Source organism: Dryas octopetala, chromosome 7 (genome assembly GCF_963921425.1).
Source record: "Dryas octopetala chromosome 7, drDryOcto1.1, whole genome shotgun sequence".
Lineage (NCBI taxonomy): Eukaryota > Viridiplantae > Streptophyta > Magnoliopsida > Rosales > Rosaceae > Dryas > Dryas octopetala.
Genome location: NC_141372.1, coordinates 3,471,319 through 3,492,057, shown reverse-complemented (window position 1 = coordinate 3,492,057; position 20,739 = coordinate 3,471,319). Strand labels below are relative to the sequence as shown.

Here is a 20,739-nt window from a genome sequence, read left to right as displayed (position 1 = left end):
TGGCATCGTCACCTCGCCATTATGTTTGTTTCCAATAATCATACCATCCAAAGAAACAAAACATCTTACTTAGACTAGAACTCCCTAATTCTAATTCCCTCTATGCTAGGAAGAGTGGAGTGGTAGCTTGACCTCCATGGGTGTGCCCACAGAAACTCCCATGGTCAACTTAAATCTCCCTCCTCCCCCCCCCCCCCCCTCCCTACATCTCCCAACAGAAAATTGGTACCTTTCAAGTGTTGTTCTTGATAGGGTGCAAACAAAGCATTCTGAATAGCAGACAGTAAATATAAAACTAAATTGAAGAATCATTGAGGTTAATGAATTGGTTCCCCAGTTTCACCTCTCACAAAAATATTTTTGCGCGTATTTCATATCTAATTGACCAAAATAACCTTTATATGGATAACAAAATCAACAGATGAGAAAATGGGTTGATCACCCCTGTTCACAACCCAGCACTTAAACATGGTAACCAGTGAATGTAAATCCTCGGCCAGCAATCTCACCAGCACAAAACCAGACAAAGCATTCCAAACCGAACAGGGCAACAATCCCGGCATCCTCCACTTTCAGCTCCTTCCTATTCCTCCAAAGTTGCTTGACATGATCAATCTCCTTCCAGAGCAATTCATAACGCCCCGGTACACTGTACCACAATACAGATACTGATAGAGATTTATAATAAGCAGGAATAAGCTACAAAGTGTGAATATGGTTCATGGTGTGCAGAGTCCATATGCAAAACACATTGGTTCAAATTTACAATCATGAATAATAAGCATTACAATTCAATCATACAAAAAGAAGCATGAGACTTTAACTATGTTAGTACCAAAATGGATGGGCAGAAAAATGGCTCTAAGAATCTTCATCCTATAAATATTAGTTATTTTGGAGGTAGTGAGATGAAGACACTACCTCTGTCACAAAACATTAGTACGTATTAAGCTACTCATCTATACATTGCATGTTCAGGAGAGATAATAAAACTATTCAAAAACAATTGTAATCAGATAGGGCATTACATTCTAAATTGCCCCATTAAGTGCAATAACTCTTAATATTATTTGGCCAAAAATCAAATACTGTTGCCCTTAATGGTTGAAAACTTGAACGAGACAAAAACTATTTCTCCTTTTTAAGGTCCACATATCATATTTCTGGTAATGAAAGCCAAAAGAAATCACATCAAGTAAAAATGCAAATTTGATATCTTCATATCAGACTTTGGCCTGAAATTTCTGAAATATGATATGGGTTTGAGTGGCTGACCTTGCAAGACGGGTATAAAACAACTGTTTCGACAAAAGGCTGCATTTTTCAGCAGTCGATGGCTCCTGAATGTATTGCCTGTTCTGCTCCAATAGCTGCTTATAGTAGGAAGATCCATGCTTACCCACAAGCTTTGAAGCTTGAGTAGCCTTGGCTTGTAACTGAACCAACTTGGATGCCAATGCCATGGTACCTTGAAACATAAGAATAAAACTAATGTCTAACCTAATATGAAATCACTGTATTTGTGAGGAAAATTGTTCAAAAAATAAAAGCAAAAACAGAAACAAAGAGATATCCTTTTTCTGAAGCTAACAGTAAGTGTACCGTTGAGTAACAACCCCTAGTTTCAAGAACCATAATCTCAAAGATCCCAAAGCTATTAAGAGTAGAATATTGATGAAAACTGTGTTGCACGTTAAAGCTACATTCATAGTTTACCATCACAAAAACCCAATTCACAGTCAAAGCCACGCTAGATTACATGGTTAAAAGTGCTATAAAAGCTTCAGGGACTCTTGAGGAAAAAGCATTGCATTTTCAAATACGCATACATACCACCATACTATGCCAGAAGAGCTTAACAGATTTGGGATTTGGGGTGTTAAGTTCTATATAGATCCAAAATCATAGATATCATCATCATATGCAAGAAGAATCTAAAGCGAAAGTGTAGAGAATAAAAAAGAATACACTGCAAAGGCATACCTTACTGCTCTGTGCGCGTTGAGAGAGGGAGAGAGAGAGAGAGAGAACACTTGGGTTTTTATTAGGCTGGCTTGAGTTCGCAGAGTAGCCACCAAGTAACGTTGGCGTGCTATAGTCCGGTGAGGTCTATCCGGTGTTCACTTGCCGCCACTAAAAGGTTTCCACGTCATCAAAGCCACCACCTCAATCAGATGGCCCACTGGCCCCACTCTACTCGACTCGTACAATGCAATGGAAGATTACAAGCGTTTACGACTTTACGTGCATATATTAGAGATAAGTGAGAGCAGCAACTATTACTTAAATTTCTTTGCTTTCTGCATTTTACTGCGTTGACCTCCTATTGCTCAACCTTTAGCTTTTACATTCTTTTAAGAAAAAAGACATTATATGAAAAAAATATTTAAATAATATTATTTTTCATAACCGTACCAACCTTTATGTTTTCCAAGATCATATACGAATCAAACAATATTTTCAGAAAAAAAGAGATTATATGAAAAAACTATCTATATATCATAATTTTCATAGCCCCTTCAAGTTGGGTTATACCCAAAAAAGAGCTGGTTGTCCATCGTATAGTTTCTTTTATACTATTTATACGAATTTGCAATGTTGATAAATTGGAAGTTGCTTTTTAGTCTTTCTAAATCAAAGTGTACTGTGATAGGATGAGTACGTTTTTTTTTTTAAAACGTATTGTGATGGATGATTTGGTATACAATATGTTTGTCCAGTTCCACAAAATGGCTAAACTTGCAGTCCAGCCCATCCATTGGAGTAAATTACATTCCCATTTGCAGCCCATCACAATGAAAATCAATAACTTTCAATTTCCTCAGACCAACATTTATTCTGTTATTTCCAACTAAATACTAAAAATCTGAAAGCTTGTAGTTAAAAGATCCTACTTAATAACATCAACAAACAAGTGCAGGTGATAGAAAAACAATCTGCATCATATAATTTTCATCATGTCACTTAACCTTCACAAATAAATAACACTGCCAGTAAGTAGCAGCTGAACTTAAAAGAAAGAGATAGGTCTAGCATTCAGAGTAGAAAAACATAACAGAGAAAGCATGATCCAACAAATTCTTGTAACCACCGTCCATACAAACCCAAAATACTGAAAACATAACGCAAGACCAATAAAATGTCCCATAAATACTAACCTAACTAGCCTTACTACAGATACAATAAAACTTTCAGAGGTACCAAAATGTTAAAACCCCCACTCACCATGACCTATATCAACTCTGTGGGGAAGTTTTGGCAACTCCACTTTGCGGGGCAGTCTGTGAAACTGGTGGAGCATCATATGTCCCACGAGAGGTCCCGTTCACGTTGCCATCAGCAGAATACGCAGGAGGTTGTGTGTATCCAGCACCATAAGATGTATTGTAGGGTGGTGGTGCCTGCCCATAACCTGGCTGACTGACTGGTGGAGCACCATAAGACGGAGGCCCATACCCTGCCTGACCTGCTGCAGCACCATAGCCAGATGTTGGGGCACGTTGGGTTCCAGAATCTGGCTGAGCATAACCAGAAGGTGGAGGCTGAGAATGGGGATAGCCTGGCTGCACAGGTGACTGTGTAGCCTGCCCATAAACTGGAGCATTTGCAGGAGGTTTTTGTGCCTGAGGTGTTCCATATCCAGGTCCATATGGAGGCTGAGCAGGTGGTTGGCTGGCATAACCAGTTTGAGAAGTTGGGGGCACTCCATAACCTGGTTGAGTAGACCCTTGGGGAGGGTAACTTGCAGGGTTTGGGCTAGGCTGTTGAGTGGCATTGTACCCTTGCTGGCCCTGAACAGGAGGTGCTTGGGCTGAATCCCCCTGAGTACCATAAGAGGAAGCATGTCCATCTTGAGCTGGGTTGGTCACATTACCATAGCTGGCTGCAGCATACCCTTGTTGATCATATGCTTGCGGTTGGCCATACCCAGATTGAGGGGGTGCATGATATCCACCATAGCCATCTTGAGAATAACCTTGTCCTTGTTGATTATAGCCTGAAGCAGGCGGCTGACCATAATTGTAACTAGCATTGTCAGCTGGTGCAGCAGGACCACCAGCGTTTTGCTGCTGGTGTGAAGGTTGTTGCTGGCCATAGTAATCATAGCCACCACCCTGTGAAGTCTGCTGAGTTGGTGCAACAGCTGACTGGTCCCAATTGGAGGGATATCCACCAGATGTTGGTTGAGGAGGATAGCCTGGATAAGGAGGCTGAGATGCATTATACTGTGGTGATGGGCCAGAATATCCTCCAGACTGTCCATAGGCATAACCAGGTTGCTGCATTGGAGGACCACCAGGAGCCCAGCCTGTGGGAGGTCGTGCTTGATAACCTTGCTGAGGATATCCTCCAGCCATTGCTGGATTCCTAACACGGTTCTGCAAGAAAATTGTTCTCACAAATAACCATGGCGAACTTTCCATGATGCTGGAACATGGAGGAATAAAAAAAGCAAAGGATGTACAAGAACAAACATTGGAAGAAAACTATAGAAGAAGAAATCTAAGAACCAACAGAACACATAACAAATAGAAAAGCAAATATATCAAGACAGTGATTGAAGGATTTCATATTGTATTAGGAAAAGTTGTAAACGCCTACATACCGTACTGGTGGTTGTATTAATTGAGTTACTCCAGCAGAAGCCCACCCTCTCCCTATTTGAAGCGAATGGGTACAGAAATAATACAATACTATACAAGCTTTTACATGAAAGCTAACAGACATATGAACCCTAAATGCCACGAAGAGGCAACTATCATGGCAATAAGTTCAAAGTGCATACAATAGACTAGCTTACTAAACAACTAAGCAATGCATAAGCATTAATTAGCTTCAACAAATAGACATCCTATATTTCACACCAGAAGACATGTCCAAGTACTAATACATCCCTAATAGTTTAGCTTACCCAGTTATAAAGGAACAGTAAATTTCAAACTTTTTAAGAAATTTTAAATCACATTCAGAGAATCAAAGATCTAAGCTTAATAAAAAAAACATATATCTGCATCAATACAGAAAAACCTGCGTATGTCACCAGCTTAAGGATCACAAGTTCATGGATCATCTTATGAGTGCAGCATAAAAACTAAAATAGAATAAAAAATAAAAAAACACTTCAACTGCCCATAAGTGTGAAGCTAAAAAATAAAAAACAAATTATTAACTGAATCAGCAGATAGCAGATGAGCAACAAGCACACTTCCAGATTTCATTTTAAAATTAACAAAATACTAAATAAAAAAAAATAAAATAAAGAGAAAGGGAATAAGAGACTTGGGATAATTCAGGATAAAGGACCCACAATATGTATAATTCATGATAGGTTAAGACTATCCTTTCAAGAAAAATCATGATTAATGTCAATAAATGTATTTGAAATGGAAAATGGCAGGGAAAAAAGAAAATAAGAGAAAGTAGGTAAGACTGACTAATTGTAATCTCCAAGTTGGACAAAATCTGGACTTGAATAAAATGGTACTTAGAAATTAAATCCAGCAGCAAAACAAAGAAGGACAAATGTAGTTAATGGGAACTAATAAAACTGAGCAATTTCTAAACAAATAATCTAAAGAAATTTTCAAAATAACCGAAATACAGAACATTTAAAACCACTAAAAACAAACAGTTAAATTACTTGAAAATTAGTATCAACTATCATGATATCTAAATATTTCATACAAGCTTCAAAATAAGTGAAGCACTAAATAATTATGACTAAAATTAAGGTATCCAATGGACAAACTACAATATCAATTTCATTAATTCAACATCTGTAAAATGTTATAAAGTTTCCGGAAGTTGTACTATTGACCTTCAATTCTACAACAGTAAGCTTCTCTCCGCAATTACCATTACTAAATGCCAGAAAATGGGATTTAGAACCATACCAGAGTTCTGCTGAGGGAACACCAACACAAAGGATTCCATGTTGGTGTCACCAATGGTCCAATACAAACTAACCCTACAATAGTTCCCAATAAGAATATCAGTCATATGGTACAAGAGTAATAAGCACATTTGATTGTAGAACAAGCTGGTATCCCAATAATTTATCGCTCATTGAATAACCAATATTTGTAATGTTGAACAACATTGGAATTAAGGATGCTTTTAAGAGACTTAATAACCTAAACCCATAAACAAGGCCTCCCCAAAAGACTAAATTTCTAATAAGCTAGCATATGGCCAAGAACAACTTAATAACAGTAGTAATCACTCCTCAAAATATCTGGGCATTTCAAACTTCTAAATTTCACCTCAGTCCAATTCTTAAAAGTCAGATTAAACACTATCTGCATTATTCATATGGCAAGAAGAAACTTATTGCAGATATATAAGATATCCATTCAGATAACAATTCAAAAGACCCTGCATGTTCTATATATACAGTTAGAGATTCATCTATATAAGATCCAAACGGATTTTAGGCGGTGTTGATTAACATGCTATCCAGTTCCTAAGTTGAAACTACAAACCAGCATATGTTTCAATAATCAACGCAGAAAGAATTGCAGGAGCCTGCTCCTTCCAGTGTTCACTTGACATGTTAGACTTAAATTCTCAGCCAGATACGCTGTGCACGGCAACAAGATCAGAGGAAAACACAATTTGTGGAATAAATAAGACCAAAAGTGAAGAAAGGCAATTGAGGGTTATATGAACTTATTCAATCCTTCATAAGGTTATGATATAAGCCCATTGACATAAGTTCAAAATACCAACTGCAGTACAAAATTTAACATGATGTGGCCCACCAATTGCTAAAACAATTAACTGAACATCTTGAATGGGAAAAATATCTACACCTTTCATGATACAGAGTGAAAAGGATCACACCCTGATAGACTACAACAAACAAAACATAGATATAGAGTACATGTTCGGTAAAGAAATCACATCATAACCTTTTGTTTAATATAAATGCATATAACGAACATGAAATTCGGAAAGAAAAAAAAAATCAGCCAAATTCATTTAAGAGATAACAGAATTATACATCTCATTCACAATATAAGACATGAAATGGAAAATAAAAAAACAATAGGTTGCTAGGAAAAAATTGAAGGCTAACAATATCAAGTGCAAAAGCAATTAGAAACAATATGTTGCCAGTTATATATATGATTTACCAATTATATATTTAAAAATTAAAAAAATACAAAATAAAAACCTTATGCCCTGCAAGAAAGAAAATTAAAAACAGAGCAAAATGCAGAAATGTGCATACACTCTAAAAATTACATTTACCAAACATACCTCACTAATAACTTCATTGACCAAGAGTTTTGCAGCTTCAATTTGTTCACTTGTCCCATCCATCTGTACCGTCCTTTCTTGTGATGTGTCACCAGGGGGGAGATGCAAAGGAATCACCTGAATAGAATCAAGACATTCCAGTCACAAAATACTACAGGAAAAGCCATTCCATGCACCACCCAGATAGAAACACATCAAGAAAACTGATTGAAAGAATACTTTTCAAGTTCCAGAGAAGATAATAGTAAACATATAAGATACCAATATTATGGCAAGATTCAAAACAAACCTGAATCCGAGCTCCAGTCCTAGCTTGCATATTTTTAATCGTTTCACCTCCTTTGCCAATTACAAGACCAACCTAGAATTACACAGGTCACAAACCCTTAAAAACTAAATCATGAGGAGACGTTGATAAATGCAGAAACAACCATGTACCTTATTGTTTGGAATTTTCATTACAAATTGGTCAGCTCCAGTTTGTACAGTTAACCTTCGAGAAACTATAGCAGGAGCTCCTGATTCAGCCTGGCCAAACAAAAGAGCTTATAAGACAGATTTCCACATTCATAAGTACCAATTTTAATTAAACTCAACTACCTAAAAGTTAAAACAAAGGCAAAGATGAATAGATGATGATGACCATAACCATGGTCTAGAACTTAAAACAAAGAAAGCCATTTATTGGCCAGTGAGATTCCACCAGGCATAACTTGGTATTATCAACATGGGAATGCATATATAATATTCAAAACTATAGTGGCCCAAAAGCATTAAAGAAAGTTAAAGCACAAGAAAAAAGGACAACAGAAATTAGATGTCCAAGCAGAACCTCAGAAAGAACTTCATTTATCAAATGCTCAGCCTTTGCGATCTGGTCTGGAGTACCCATGAGCTCCACCATCCTAGTTGGAGAATTGAGGTCCGCATCAGCATCTCGGGTAACTTGAATCTTGGCTCCAGACTGGGTCTGCAGATACTTGATAGTCTCACCGCCTTTACCAATTATAACACCGACCCTGCCATTTGGAACATCAATCTTTTTGCTTGAGCCCTGGAAGCCATATGATACAGGGATCGATGAAGGAGCTGTGCTTGACAAGTGAGGCTTCAAATCTGTATCATATTCACCAAGCCATAGTCACAATTCTAGCATTCAAACCATAAACATGTACAATCACACACACGGTATCTCACACAAATCTTTGAACCAACTACAGCCCCTAAAAAGCAAAATATTAACCTAAATGCCACAAATTTACAGAAATTCTACATAACCAACAACCCTGAAAACATAATAAGCCCACATAAACTCAATAAAAAAACAAAAAAAACATGTACAGAAAATCAAACAGAGCAAACAAAATTTTGAAGGGAGAAGGCGAACCATTCGGAGCAGAGCTAAAACCCTTGTCACTCGAATCGAAGCCACCGCCATTCTCAACCCTAGGGCGCTTAGCATCGAGGCCAGCAGCAGCAACACCACCACTGGCGTTGTTGAACAATCGAGCGGCAATCTCCTGCGCGCGCTGCTTGGCCAGCTGGATGTCGTCAACGGGCGGCGGAACGCTGCTGTACGACGGAGGAGCCGAGTCGGGCGATGAGGACGTGATGGGGGCTGAGAAGCCGGTGACTCTGCGCGTAGACGGCGTCGTTTGCTCCTCGTACTTTCGCTTATTGTTTCCGGAATCGGGACCGGAGGAGTATTGTGCTTCGTCGGCCATCGTCGCTGTTGCTTAGAGAAAGAAACCCTAGAACTCTAGAAGAGATAGAGGGAAAGAGATAGTGAGAGAGATTGGGTGAGGTGGAGGCACTAGTGGGTTTTTATATGATGTTCTGTAGTCGGAGATCTTTTGCGTTTGGGTATGGGAATAAGAGTCTATAACCTTTACTAGACGGAAAGAATAAAAAGCATAGAAGTTGGACTATATTCCCGCAAAAACAAAAAAATAAAGTTGGGGTATATCGTATTCGTATATGAGATGATAGGGAAGAAGTGGTTGGTGCGTTTGGATGAAGTAATTTGAAATTACTGAAGAATTCACAAATGACGGAATTTAAAACGATGTTATTTAAAATTTTAGAATATGTAAATTCTCTTGTTTAGATAACATATAAACATAATGGAGTTTAAATAAGGAATTTATGGTAGTTTTAATTTTTGATGCATCAATTCAAAAGAGTGATGGTGATGGTGATGGTGGCAACAATTAATAAAAATGATGTTTATAGTGAGTTGACCATATTGGTAGGGGTAATGGCCCACAGGCGGTAGAAGAAATGGTGGTGGCTAAAATTGGGGTGTTGGCGGTGGCGGTGGCGATGGTGGTGGTGGTGGTGGTGTTGGAAATGGCGGTGATGGTGGTGGCGGCAGTGACAGTGATGGTGATGGTGGTGGTGGCGGTGACGGTGATGGCGGTGGTGGCGTTCTTGGTGTTGCTGTTGGTGGTGGTGGTGGCAGTGGCAGCGGGGGTGGTGGCGGGGGTGGTGGTGTTAGTGGTGGTGACGTTGGCGGCAGTGGTAGTAGTGTCAACATGGTCGACACGACTTATTTTTCTTTTGTAAAAATTGAAATTTTGAAAATGACACCAATTTAGGTGGAATTTAAAGTTTGAATTTACAGCCTTCAAATCTCAAGTTTTTTTCCACCTAGAATTTACAAAATTCTGTATTTATTGACCCAAACAAGGAAATTAGAACATGTAATTTTTTAAATGCTGAGTTTTGTTTAAATTCCAAGTTTTTTTCCTCCATCCAAACACACCATGGAATTTAAACAAAACTCAGCATTTAAAAAATTACATGTTCTAATTTCCTTATTTGGGTCAATAAATACAGAATTTTGTAAATTCTAGGTGGAAAAAAACTTGGGATTTGAAGGCTGTAAATTCCAACTTTAAATTCCACCTAAATTGGTGTCATTTTCAAAATTTCAATTTTTACAAAAGAAAAATAAGTCGTGTCGACCATGTTGACACTACTACCACTGCCGCCAACGTCACCACCACTAACACCACCACCCTCGCTGCCACTGCCACCACCACCACCAATAGCAACACCAAGAACGCCACCACCGCCATCACCGTCACCGCCACCACCACCATCACCATCACCGTCACCACCGCCACCACCATCACTCTTTTGAATTGATGCATCAAAAATTAAAACTACCATAAATTCTTTATTTAAACTCCATTATGTTTATATGTTATCCAAACAAGAGAATTTACATATTCTAAAATTTTAAATCACATCGTTTTAAATTTCGTCATTTGTGAATTCCTTAGTAATTTCAAATTACTTCATCCAAACGCACCACCACTTCTTTCCTATCATCTCATATACGAATATGATATACCCCAACTTTATTTTTTTGTTTTTGCGGGAATATAGTCCAACTTCTATGCTTTTTATTCTTTCCGTCTAGTAAAGGTTATAGACCCTTATTCCCATACCCAAACGCAAAAGATCTCCGACTACAGAACATCATATAAAAACCCACTAGTGCCTCCACCTCACCCAATCTCTCTCACTATCTCTTTCCCTCTATCTCTTCTAGAGTTCTAGGGTTTCTTTCTCTAAGCAACAGCGAAGATGGCCGACGAAGCACAATACTCCTCCGGATGAAGTAGTGAGCATATACCCTAATATTCAAGGCTAAAATTCGATTGTCTTCTCCCTTCTTTTGCTCCTTTGTATTGAAAAGAAAATAAGAGTGAAAATAGAAAATATTTATGGAGAATTAACTCATGTACCTAGGAAAAATAACAATATAAAATATGGAATAAATAACTCATGCACGAGTACAAATACAGTACATTCTCAGTAGACCACCATGATTCGTAGTGAAGACTTTATTTTATTTTATTTACTTAGGATAACTTACTTAAAAAAAAAAAAAATTAGAATAAAACTTATATATAAGTTATGCATATATGTCTAATCATATAATATAAAAGGTGATTTTATGTTGTCAAATTGTACTATTATTCAAGACCATTTTTCAGATTGAAAAAAAAAGGTTCCCTTTTAATCAGAACAGAAAAGGCTTCCCTTTTGCTTGTATAGTTGTATGTAAGAAATATTCTTTTGCTGGCTGTTTTCTACAGATGAATGTCTTGTTTAACTGTTTCACGGTTATTTCACTAATTCCCAATACTTTTAACTTACACTGTGACTCAGAGCACCTGCCTTCAAGTTAAAGAACAAGGTGATTTAGTTTGGTTACTGAATGTAAGACCAGAGACGTAGCCATGACCCACATCTTTCAAGCAGGAAAAGGAAAAGTTACTGCTTGCAACCAAAGATCTGCAATGCAACACTAGAAGAAGTGATCACCCATAAAGGGAGAGTTTAGAACCAACAACAATATATGGCTACTTAAAATTGAAACCACAAACTCAAGGGTCTACACAAATACAAGCACATTATTTGATCCCAGGTTAAAGGAAAACTATAAGCAGCTTCTTCCAACAATCAAACAAGTAAACAATGGAAAATAGTTCAAGCACTCAGTTTACAAAACTGAAAAAAAGTTTTACAGATCTGTGGCTACTATTATAGCTCCAAAACGACAGAAATATGCGCAAGAACAACAAATGACACCCTGGGATCTAAATTTATAACATGTAAATGCAATTCTCCCCCTTTACATGGTGCCTAGCCAGGGCAAACCACCCCAGATTGACTTATTATTTGATAAGATTTAGCCAAAGCTGTCAACCAAACACCAGATGAATGCCCTCACTTGGTCCACCAAACGAGGAAGTCCTTGCGCCTGTTGATCTTCTTCTGCAGCTGGAGGAGACCGTAGAGCAAGGCCTCAGCAGTGGGAGGGCAGCCCGGCACATAGATATCAACCGGGACGATCCTGTCACAACCCCTAACAACAGAATAGGAGTAGTGGTAGTAACCACCACCGTTTGCACAGCTTCCCATGGAGATGACCCATCTAGGCTCAGGCATTTGGTCATAAACCCTGCAGCAAAGTTTCAGTATGAAGATCAAACCCACTTACCAGTTACCCCTTTGTCAACACAACTTACACAAAGATTGAAAAAGGTCAAGAACTTCTAATTCCCAAATCCAAGGAAATCATACACCCTAAAACAAAGAGTAATAATCTCCAAATACCAAAAAAAAAAAAATTACAAGCTAATCTTAGTCTTTGCTATCAGCATAACTAGAAATGTGCATATATATATTTTTTTTTGGGTAGGAAGAAATGTGCATTTTTATTAGTAGAATAGATGCAATAAAATCAAATTAGGGTTCTACAAATAAGGGTCGACATGTTATCCCCATTGGATTTCAATTCATATAGCAATAGGCGATCAGTGAAATTCAGCTCAGAACCCGAAACATGTTCAGCTAAATTGAGCTCAGCAGAGACAAGCTCCAATTTTCCAAATGGCTCGGGTCATCTCAGAAACAGATTTGGGGTTCTATTTGGTAAATAGAATCCGATTCAAATCGAACATTTACAAACAAAATGCAAAACCCTAAAAAACGATTCGCCAAAAAAGGGGGAGTGAATGACAGAGAAGGCTTACTTGCGGAGCGCGGGGGCCATCTTGTTGGTGAGAGTGCCGGCGACGATCATGCAATCGGACTGGCGTGGGCTGGGCCGGAAGATGATGCCGAAGCGGTCCAAATCGTAGCGGGCAGCGCCGGTGTGCATCATCTCGACGGCGCAGCAAGCGAGCCCAAAAGTCATGGGCCAGATGGAGCCGCGGCGGGCCCAGTTCATCAGATCGTCGACTTTGGAGATCACGAACTCCGCCGCCTTGGAAAGGCCCGCTGGGGGCGGCGAGGCCGAGGGGGGAGGAGGGCGAGCATATTGGGTGGGAGCGGAGGAGAGGGAGGGGACGCTGGTGTGGAGATAGAGAGCCCTCTGGGCAGCCGAGAGCTGAAGAGGGAGGACGCGTAAGCTTCGAGTCAGCAGAGCCATGGTGTCCTTGGCGAACGCTGAGAAATGCAGGAGAGATTTGAGGAAGCTGCTGGCCTCAGGCTCTTACTTTCTTTCTCCTTGTTAATTTTGCATCTGCCTAATAAAATAGTACTTTTGGCCTTGTGGTTTGAATTTCAGAGGTTTTATTTCAATAATTTTTTAACCAATTTTCTTTTACAAGCATCAATGTTCTCTCTTACTTTTAGACTTTTTAGTTAGAACTAATTAGTTTTTCTGCCCATAATCTAATAATATTTCTCCCATACTAATGACTACAAAATAATTATTGGGTTAATGGTTATAATGTAAAGTTGGTTAGAAAATAATTATGGTAGTTGAGTTGATATTTAGAATCAAGATCACATTACATGAAACCAATTCATTCATTATGCACTAGAAATTGTGTCTGATCTATTGTGGCAAAATTTGGGCCATCAAAACAAAGTCCACCGCCATGCCTATTGTCAATCTTGTAATAAAAGCCTTTTGTCTTTCGGCAAATGGCGGTGCACAACAATAGAGAAAAATTATTAGGTATATCTAATACATCACCACGTGTTATAATTAAATTAACGTGTAAAAATATTACTGAACGATATATTTATATTAATAAAATATAATATTAATAATATTCACTCATATTACAACACGTTGAATTAGTTACATCACGTGACGGTATCAATTACACAAAATAGGACTGGGAATATCGATTACACAATATAGGACTAAGGAGTCACTCAGACTCATCAACACATCCCTGCCAACAAAAGTTTGGATATGATAGAAGTCTACAATGGTAGTTTTGAGACAATCAGTGGTATTAGTTTGCCATATACTTCGTAAAATAATAAGTTGAAGAAAAAGAGTTAATACAGTTCCTAGCCACAAGGGCAACACTATTTTCAGCACAATCTAAATAGAAGAGAAATACGCAGAAGGGCAGCGCAGATGAACACCAAGGAAAAAACTTAATTCAACAAAAAAGTAGTCCATGCACCATATTATGACCCTCTGATTTATGGAGATGATCAGTTGCCTAAACTAAAGACATCATCTAAACAACAGAAAACCAGACGAATAATAAGACCTACAAATCGTGGTTCCAAGTGAAACTGTTGAAAGAATGTCTTGCATGGGGCCTTCAATCCAAAGGAACCAATACTTGCTAAAGATCAAAGAAAATCAGCATATTCTGAAAGAGGGGAAAGAATGGTTAGAATAAAAACAGGGATAAAATTTCACAAGCCTTTAATTTTAATTCAAATAATACAAGGTTGAAGGCCTAGGTATCAATGAGAATTGATGCACCACAACAGCTTCTCCCAGCTTCAGGATGGGACCCGATTGGTTTCTACTGTAGCAGCATCGCAATACCGACCAGGTTATCTTTCAGCAGGCAGACAAGGTAATATCACATCTTTCAACTAACAAGACACAATTAGGACAACAGCATTCTCCTTATGATATAGCATAAACAGCAATGTTTCGCCTGAATGGGGGGAGAGAGACTAATTTCTTCTTGAAAATTTTGACATCAGCAAAATATGTTTCCTCATCACAGTTAGGTAATGGATTGCAGAGTTTCTGATTAAGGGTTCAGCTTCACATCACTAGCCGGGGAAGAAGGCAAAGCAGCCTTTGTCAATAGCAATCAGAAGAGCTTTGCCTGCCAAAAAGTACAACTTCCCATACCATCTTTACGCATAATACATGTAAAGACTGTTTGAAGCAGCACAAGCAAGTGAATTCTCAGTAGGATGCCATGCAAGATGTAGCAACTTTGTTGTGAAATCAAAAGCATTTCCATTTGTATCCGCTCCAGGATTATCCGCACCTTTTATATATAAAGTAAGAGGTGTACAAACACAGGTTAGCCAAATACACACCGGAAACATGGATACAAACTAACACTATGAATTGTCCCAGGGAAATTACTTTTGTTGGTGTTTGGGTCTGTTTATAAGTAATTCCAGTTACCTCCCAGGAAAAATTTTCAGACTTTGAAGTTTGAACTATGTAAGCAAACACATACCTCGTCTGAGAACACGAGGAAGGTTTCCCAAAGTTCTAGAAGGCCTTGATGGGGTTTGGACTTGTCTCCTGAAGTCCATGAGAAAAGAATAGGCATATGAGTTTTGGAGAAAGTAATAAACAAGAGTTTCTCTCGGGCTCATAAGGATACTATGATATAAGAAATGGTTTTCATCATCCCATGCCTAGACTTCTAAGAAGATACCTCATGGGGTTTTTGCTGGCCTCCAATGTCGTTGCTTCTGTGCTCCCTTGAGAACAACCAAACACTCGAAATAGATTGCTGGAATCACAAAAATGTGTTTCTTCATATGTTGAGCCCACACAACATAGGTCAGGGTTTAAATTATAATAGCAACAAAGTATTTGTATGGGTATACAGCTAACCTGTAAGAACCTGTAGCCACTCGAAGCCCATCTCCACTTAGACAGCACTCAAATTTATCGAAGATAGAATCATTTTCATATAAATCACCCAGCTGAGAAAGGTAGAGAACTAAAATAAATTGCATTTTATGGGATTTGTAAATTCTATCATCTTCACTTAAGATCATCTAAAATCAATCAGGCTTTTTGGAAGAATGCATTACCCTGGGTCTTAGATATTCATGGACCTGGAAAGTTGCAACTGGGCCAGAATCCATATTGATGTCCCACAGCTGAGAACCCAAAAATAAAAAAGAGCAAAAGAATAAAAGTGAGAACAGAATTAGTCATGAATGGGGTTAAGAATCAGAAAAATTTGAAGACCACAAATACGATCCAATGCCCCAAACCCACCACAAGCACAATGTCAAAACAGTATGATATTAAAGCCTAAACATCACAGTAAACTATAAGAACATATTGAGCTGAGCAAGCAACAGAGCAAGTGAGATGTCAACAGGTGGCACCCATAGAGAGGCATGACAGAAGTCCCATATCCACTGCTCTTATTGTATGTGAGAGAGAGAGAGAGAGAGAGAGAGAGAGAGAGAGAGAGAGAGAGAGAGAGAGAGAGAGAGAGAGAGAGAATAAGGTTTTCAAGCAATGGTAGTTTAGTTTAAAGAATTAGGATAACCAAAGGCTCAAATCTGACATGAAGTGTATGAAATTACAAACTATTTTTATATAAGAGTATTGAAAATAAACCTTGAGAGTCATGTAATCACGACTAAGAATATGTCTTCCATCCTTAGCAAACTTGATATCTGAAATTGAGGCTATTATCTCAGTGAAGAAAGATCTTGAACCAGGCGCTTCTTGTTCTTCAAACCTGAACCATTAAAGCAGTAAAAAAAAAATTAGGAAGTAGGTGTCAAAAGCATTCTAACGTATCAAAAGCATTCTAAAGTATGTTAGTAGTTCCAATACTAACATATCTTTGATAGGCACAAAAATTTATGAAAGAAAGATCAAGAATGAGAGAAAGGGAAGAAGCATGAAAGATGAATCACAATTTGCTATGAGTGTCACATAAAGCTGACTGCCGCAGATCAATAAGACGAATTGAGCCCTTTGAGCTACTGTATGCCAACGTGTTACAATGAGTAGGGTGAAATTCTGCTGAAGTTATCACCTCTGCACATAAAAATTCAAGCATGTAAATACCAATAATTATACATGTAAATAAGGCATAATTCATGTTTACAGCATAACCAGAACATTTCAATCATCCAAACATAATGGAAGGGAGACAGTCAGTAAGAAACAGATAAAATGGCTTCTCACCTAACCATTGACTCAGAAATGTTATAAGAAAGAAAGCATGTGCACAAATACACACAATTGAGAAAGAAAAAAACCAAGAAGAGGAACATCAGGGCCAATGCTTTTTTTGTTCTTCTATAATCACTTTTTACACATATAAATCTTCAAACATGAGGGTAACTAGGAAAGATATGATAACAGGTTACTTAAATGAAAATATGGTCCAGGATAGGAGATAATGGAAGACCACGATTCATGTAGCTGGCCCCATATAGTTAGGACATGGCTCTGTTTATTGTTGTTTATGAAAATATTCGAACAACACTTGAAATCAAAACAATTAGAAATCAGAAAAGCAAGCAATTGCCATCACAGTTCTGTGGGTTCTACCAGTTAGATCCTCCATGTTTGTAGGCTTCACGTCAACAATATTAAAACTTTGATTACTAATCTCTAGGTTCCAAAGATTAATTCGCAGATCATCAGCTGATATAAAAGTTTCACCATCACTACAAAATAGAAAAGTAAGGTACATTAGTGATGAATAAGATAGCAATTGTGATAGAAATTGTGATGAATAAGATAGCAAATGGGGACCGTGATAGAAATTGAAGATAAACCCTTTTTTCTTTGAAGTATATTACATATAGATAAGACTCCATGGAAGATACACCCTTTTTCTTTAAAGTAACTGATATTGCTCTTCAGAAAGTGGCCTTTTTCCTTTGGGGAAAAGGGTAGGGAGTTCAACGTGCTACTCCATGTTCAGGTAATCAAATATCAAAATGCAACTTCATATAGGAGCACAAGCAACAAGGGAAACACTGGATATACATGCTTCAAAATTGTGAAAAGAGTGGAGGAATACATTTCCTAGAAAAAAAAATGCACCTGTTATTTGAAATGGAATTAATATGATAGTCGTGGGCATGGGCATATACTCTTCGACATCTAGCCACAAGGCTTGTCTCATGACTGGTCACCTGAATGCCACATATGTTTAAGTGTTAGAGCTGAACCACAGGATATCATTCGCCAAGATGTTAATTATTGCAAGTTCCAATTCTCTAAGCATGACAAGAAAGTCCACTAATAGCCTCTAGAACTATTTCTGAGAACCAAAACCATATACTGTCAGAAAATAAACAAATCAGATTTAATACAACTACCACGGGCAAGCGCAGGGATGGCAGTCCCCCAGATGGAAATGAAGTATCATTGCTTGGATGACTGATGGGTCTCTCTTTACATACTCCATTTGCAAGATGCGGTTTGGAGGTTTCTGACATACAACCAACAACTGCACCATTTCCCATAGATTTAGAAGGATCCACATTCATCTCACATACTTTCTTTACCTTCTTCTCCTGGACCTGCTCAGCATTAGAGCAGGATTAGAAATTTACCTTTCATAATGAAGATATTAAAAATAATGACATTTCAAGTCCTTGTACCACCTAGTGGGAGATATAAACAAGTCATTCACTACATTCTACATGAGCTTGTGGATGTGTGTGTTCACAAAGAGGATGAGGTATAGTAGTGAAATGGTAGGAGAAATCGTCATCTTTTGTTTAGAAAAAAATAAAAAGGCAAAACAGCTAATGTCACTTAAAATAAGTCCAGGGTGATGTGATATCAAGAGAAAATCATCTAAAAGTTAATAATTCAACCACATAAAAACTTCAGAAGTTGCTTGTGCTACCTTCCAGAATTTGATGGTTTTGTCATTAGTGGAGAGAAGAAACAGCGCACCATTAGCTGTCTGACACCATCTAATCTTGTTGATTTTCTCCTCGATTTCCAAGCTCTTGAGATAATCAAACTGAGTTACCAAGAAAGATGCAAAGTTAGATAACTCCAAAATCCAGAAAAGAGGACATCTGCATAAGCCAATTTACACTAGACATAGGTAACGAAGAAAGTAATACCTCAGGTTCATGACTCTGGAACTCAGTTTTATAGCGGAACTCAGGATGCCTAGTGATTGGATAATCCATCCTCTCTAGATCTCTCCGATGTCCACCATGCTACAAATCATAAGTTTATACCATAGAAGTCGAACTAAATCACACCAGTGTAACAAACAAAATACAGCAGCAAAATAAATATAAAGAAATTACACTCCCACCCTGCCCCCCACACCCCAAAAACAAAGTGTGAACTAACTTACATCCTTTGCATCAGTTCTTTCAAATAATACCACCCGACCTCCACGATCTCCGGTGGCAAGGTGGTCCCCAGTTCTATCGAATTCAATGGCAGATATTATATCAACTGCAAAAGCAGTCAGCATGTAAACAAACTAAGTGGTTGTGTCTGTGTAATTTCTGCAAAGCACACTTCAATGCCCTCAAACACCTATAGCCTCTTTTTTAAATTTCAAAAATAAGTATTCAAATGAAACCATTGATTCAAAGAGAATACATTCTTCATAATTGATTTCCAGTTCACTTTATTGTGCATGTCTCAATCATCAGAACATGTTCCAAAATGCAACATATACTTATCAACTAACTATAGAGGTTCCAAAAACAAAACAAAACAAACACATGCACAAATAGACCACTCTAAATGTATTGTTCATCAATTAATAGCCAGAAACCAACATCCAATAACTTAACTATCTAAACGATAAACCCTGCACAATACCAATCCCATGACTGCACCACCAGTTATCAATACACACGCCACATGTCTACCAACTACAGCTCAAGTGCTTCTATCGTCATAAAACCAAACTCTATCCTCAAACTGAAACCCACGTTATCCATTAAATTTCATTGGCGTGTTACAAATTCTTATAAGCAATACACAAACATACAAAACAAAACGAAAATCGCAGCATTAAATAAATAAGTATCAATCATAATGAGAATGACAACAGTAGTGAATCCCTAAATTCATATAAAACAAAATGGAAAAATCGAGAAGAGTACCTTCCTGAACTTCTTCGCCAGCGGTCCGTTCTCCGAAAACCTGCGAGAATTTCCAGTCGAGTAGCGTCGATGACGGAGCCACCGCCGACGCCGCCGGAGCAGCAAGCCCCTCTCTGCTGCCGTTCATTTTTTTATATATATAATATTCCAAAAATTTGACAAAGAAATGAGTCGAAAACCAGAAAACACAAATCAATGCACGGGAAATCGATCTGAAGAAATCTCCGGATTTGCGTGAGTCTCACGGATTCAGACAAATCTTCATCGACAAATCAATGCAGTCTCTTCCTTCTTCTTCATCCATTCCAAGCCTCAAGCGTACGGTCTCTGCAGCGATGAAATTTCCACTCTCTCTCTCTCTACTTCTCTCGCCTTCTCTCTCTCTGTCTCTCTGTCTCTCTCTCTCTCTCTGAGTCTCTGATCTCTTTCTTTTTCTTTTGCTTTTTTTTTTTTTTTTTTAGTGTTGCTGAGAATGGAGGGGAAGAGAATGACGAAGCAGGACGTAGCTTTTGAGCTGATTTTGTCGTCGCTTGTTTGGATTAGTTTATTATTATTATTTGGTTTTTATTTATTTTTTTGTGTGTTATGATTTAGAAGAATATTTGTTGGGGGAAATTTGGAGTTATTAAAGCGAGAAATAAATATAGAAGGTAATTACCTAAAAAGAATAATAATGAAAGAAAAGTGGTAGTGATATGTGTATTTTAGATTAGATGTGATAAATATTGAAAAGGACGTGAATTATATGCGTGTTGTATGATTTTCTACTCCCTACTACTCTACTAGTCCTTCCTCGACTTTACGGATGTGGTTGAGTGAATTTCGGCGTAGATTACAACGATCCTGTCTTTTTTTTTATCCAACGTT

At 38.0% G+C, this 20,739-nt stretch overlaps 4 protein-coding genes across 8 annotated transcripts; all 4 read right to left on the bottom strand.

Annotated features, from left to right (window-relative positions):
* Positions 1 to 274: 274 nt before the first annotated feature.
* LOC147278578 (uncharacterized) lies at positions 275 to 2,209 on the bottom strand. Of its 3 annotated transcripts, none has more exons than XM_086252681.1 (3): positions 1,984 to 2,209; positions 1,276 to 1,500; positions 275 to 649 (listed from the first exon to the last, which is right to left on the bottom strand). In XM_086252681.1, exons 2-3 carry the CDS (start codon positions 1,476 to 1,478, stop codon positions 463 to 465), a joined length of 390 nt encoding a protein of 129 aa, XP_086108807.1. In that variant the 5' UTR covers positions 1,479 to 1,500; positions 1,984 to 2,209; the 3' UTR covers positions 275 to 462. The 3 variants fall into 3 exon arrangements, with proteins under 3 accessions (XP_086108807.1, XP_086108806.1, XP_086108808.1); XM_086252680.1 differs by having other exon boundaries at positions 1,276 to 1,488; XM_086252682.1 differs by having other exon boundaries at positions 1,276 to 1,468; positions 1,984 to 2,206.
* Positions 2,210 to 2,926: 717 nt separating this feature from the next.
* Positions 2,927 to 9,061, bottom strand: LOC147278577 (KH domain-containing protein). The gene is made up of 6 exons (XM_086250660.1): positions 8,651 to 9,061; positions 8,096 to 8,379; positions 7,702 to 7,791; positions 7,553 to 7,624; positions 7,264 to 7,380; positions 2,927 to 4,379 (listed from the first exon to the last, which is right to left on the bottom strand). Exons 1-6 carry the CDS (start codon positions 8,985 to 8,987, stop codon positions 3,237 to 3,239), a joined length of 2,043 nt encoding a protein of 680 aa, XP_086106786.1. The 5' UTR covers positions 8,988 to 9,061; the 3' UTR covers positions 2,927 to 3,236.
* Positions 9,062 to 11,672: 2,611 nt separating this feature from the next.
* LOC147278576 (NADH-ubiquinone oxidoreductase 20 kDa subunit) lies at positions 11,673 to 13,338 on the bottom strand. The gene is made up of 2 exons (XM_086252679.1): positions 12,816 to 13,338; positions 11,673 to 12,241 (listed from the first exon to the last, which is right to left on the bottom strand). Exons 1-2 carry the CDS (start codon positions 13,211 to 13,213, stop codon positions 12,007 to 12,009), a joined length of 633 nt encoding a protein of 210 aa, XP_086108805.1. The 5' UTR covers positions 13,214 to 13,338; the 3' UTR covers positions 11,673 to 12,006.
* Positions 13,339 to 14,013: 675 nt separating this feature from the next.
* LOC147278575 (serine/threonine protein phosphatase 2A 55 kDa regulatory subunit B beta isoform-like) lies at positions 14,014 to 20,314 on the bottom strand. 3 transcript variants are annotated; one of them, XM_086252677.1, is made up of 14 exons: positions 19,873 to 20,314; positions 19,107 to 19,210; positions 18,865 to 18,963; positions 18,639 to 18,758; positions 18,100 to 18,306; positions 17,825 to 17,916; positions 17,324 to 17,442; positions 16,681 to 16,804; positions 16,376 to 16,499; positions 15,835 to 15,903; positions 15,632 to 15,723; positions 15,450 to 15,527; positions 15,246 to 15,313; positions 14,014 to 15,047 (listed from the first exon to the last, which is right to left on the bottom strand). In XM_086252677.1, exons 1-14 carry the CDS (start codon positions 19,997 to 19,999, stop codon positions 14,911 to 14,913), a joined length of 1,560 nt encoding a protein of 519 aa, XP_086108803.1. In that variant the 5' UTR covers positions 20,000 to 20,314; the 3' UTR covers positions 14,014 to 14,910. The 3 variants fall into 3 exon arrangements, 2 of the variants coding, with proteins under 2 accessions (XP_086108803.1, XP_086108804.1); XM_086252678.1 differs by having other exon boundaries at positions 18,103 to 18,306; XR_015123638.1 differs by lacking the exon at positions 14,014 to 15,047 and having other exon boundaries at positions 15,294 to 15,313; positions 15,450 to 15,549.
* Between the last annotated feature and the right edge of the window lie 425 nt (positions 20,315 to 20,739).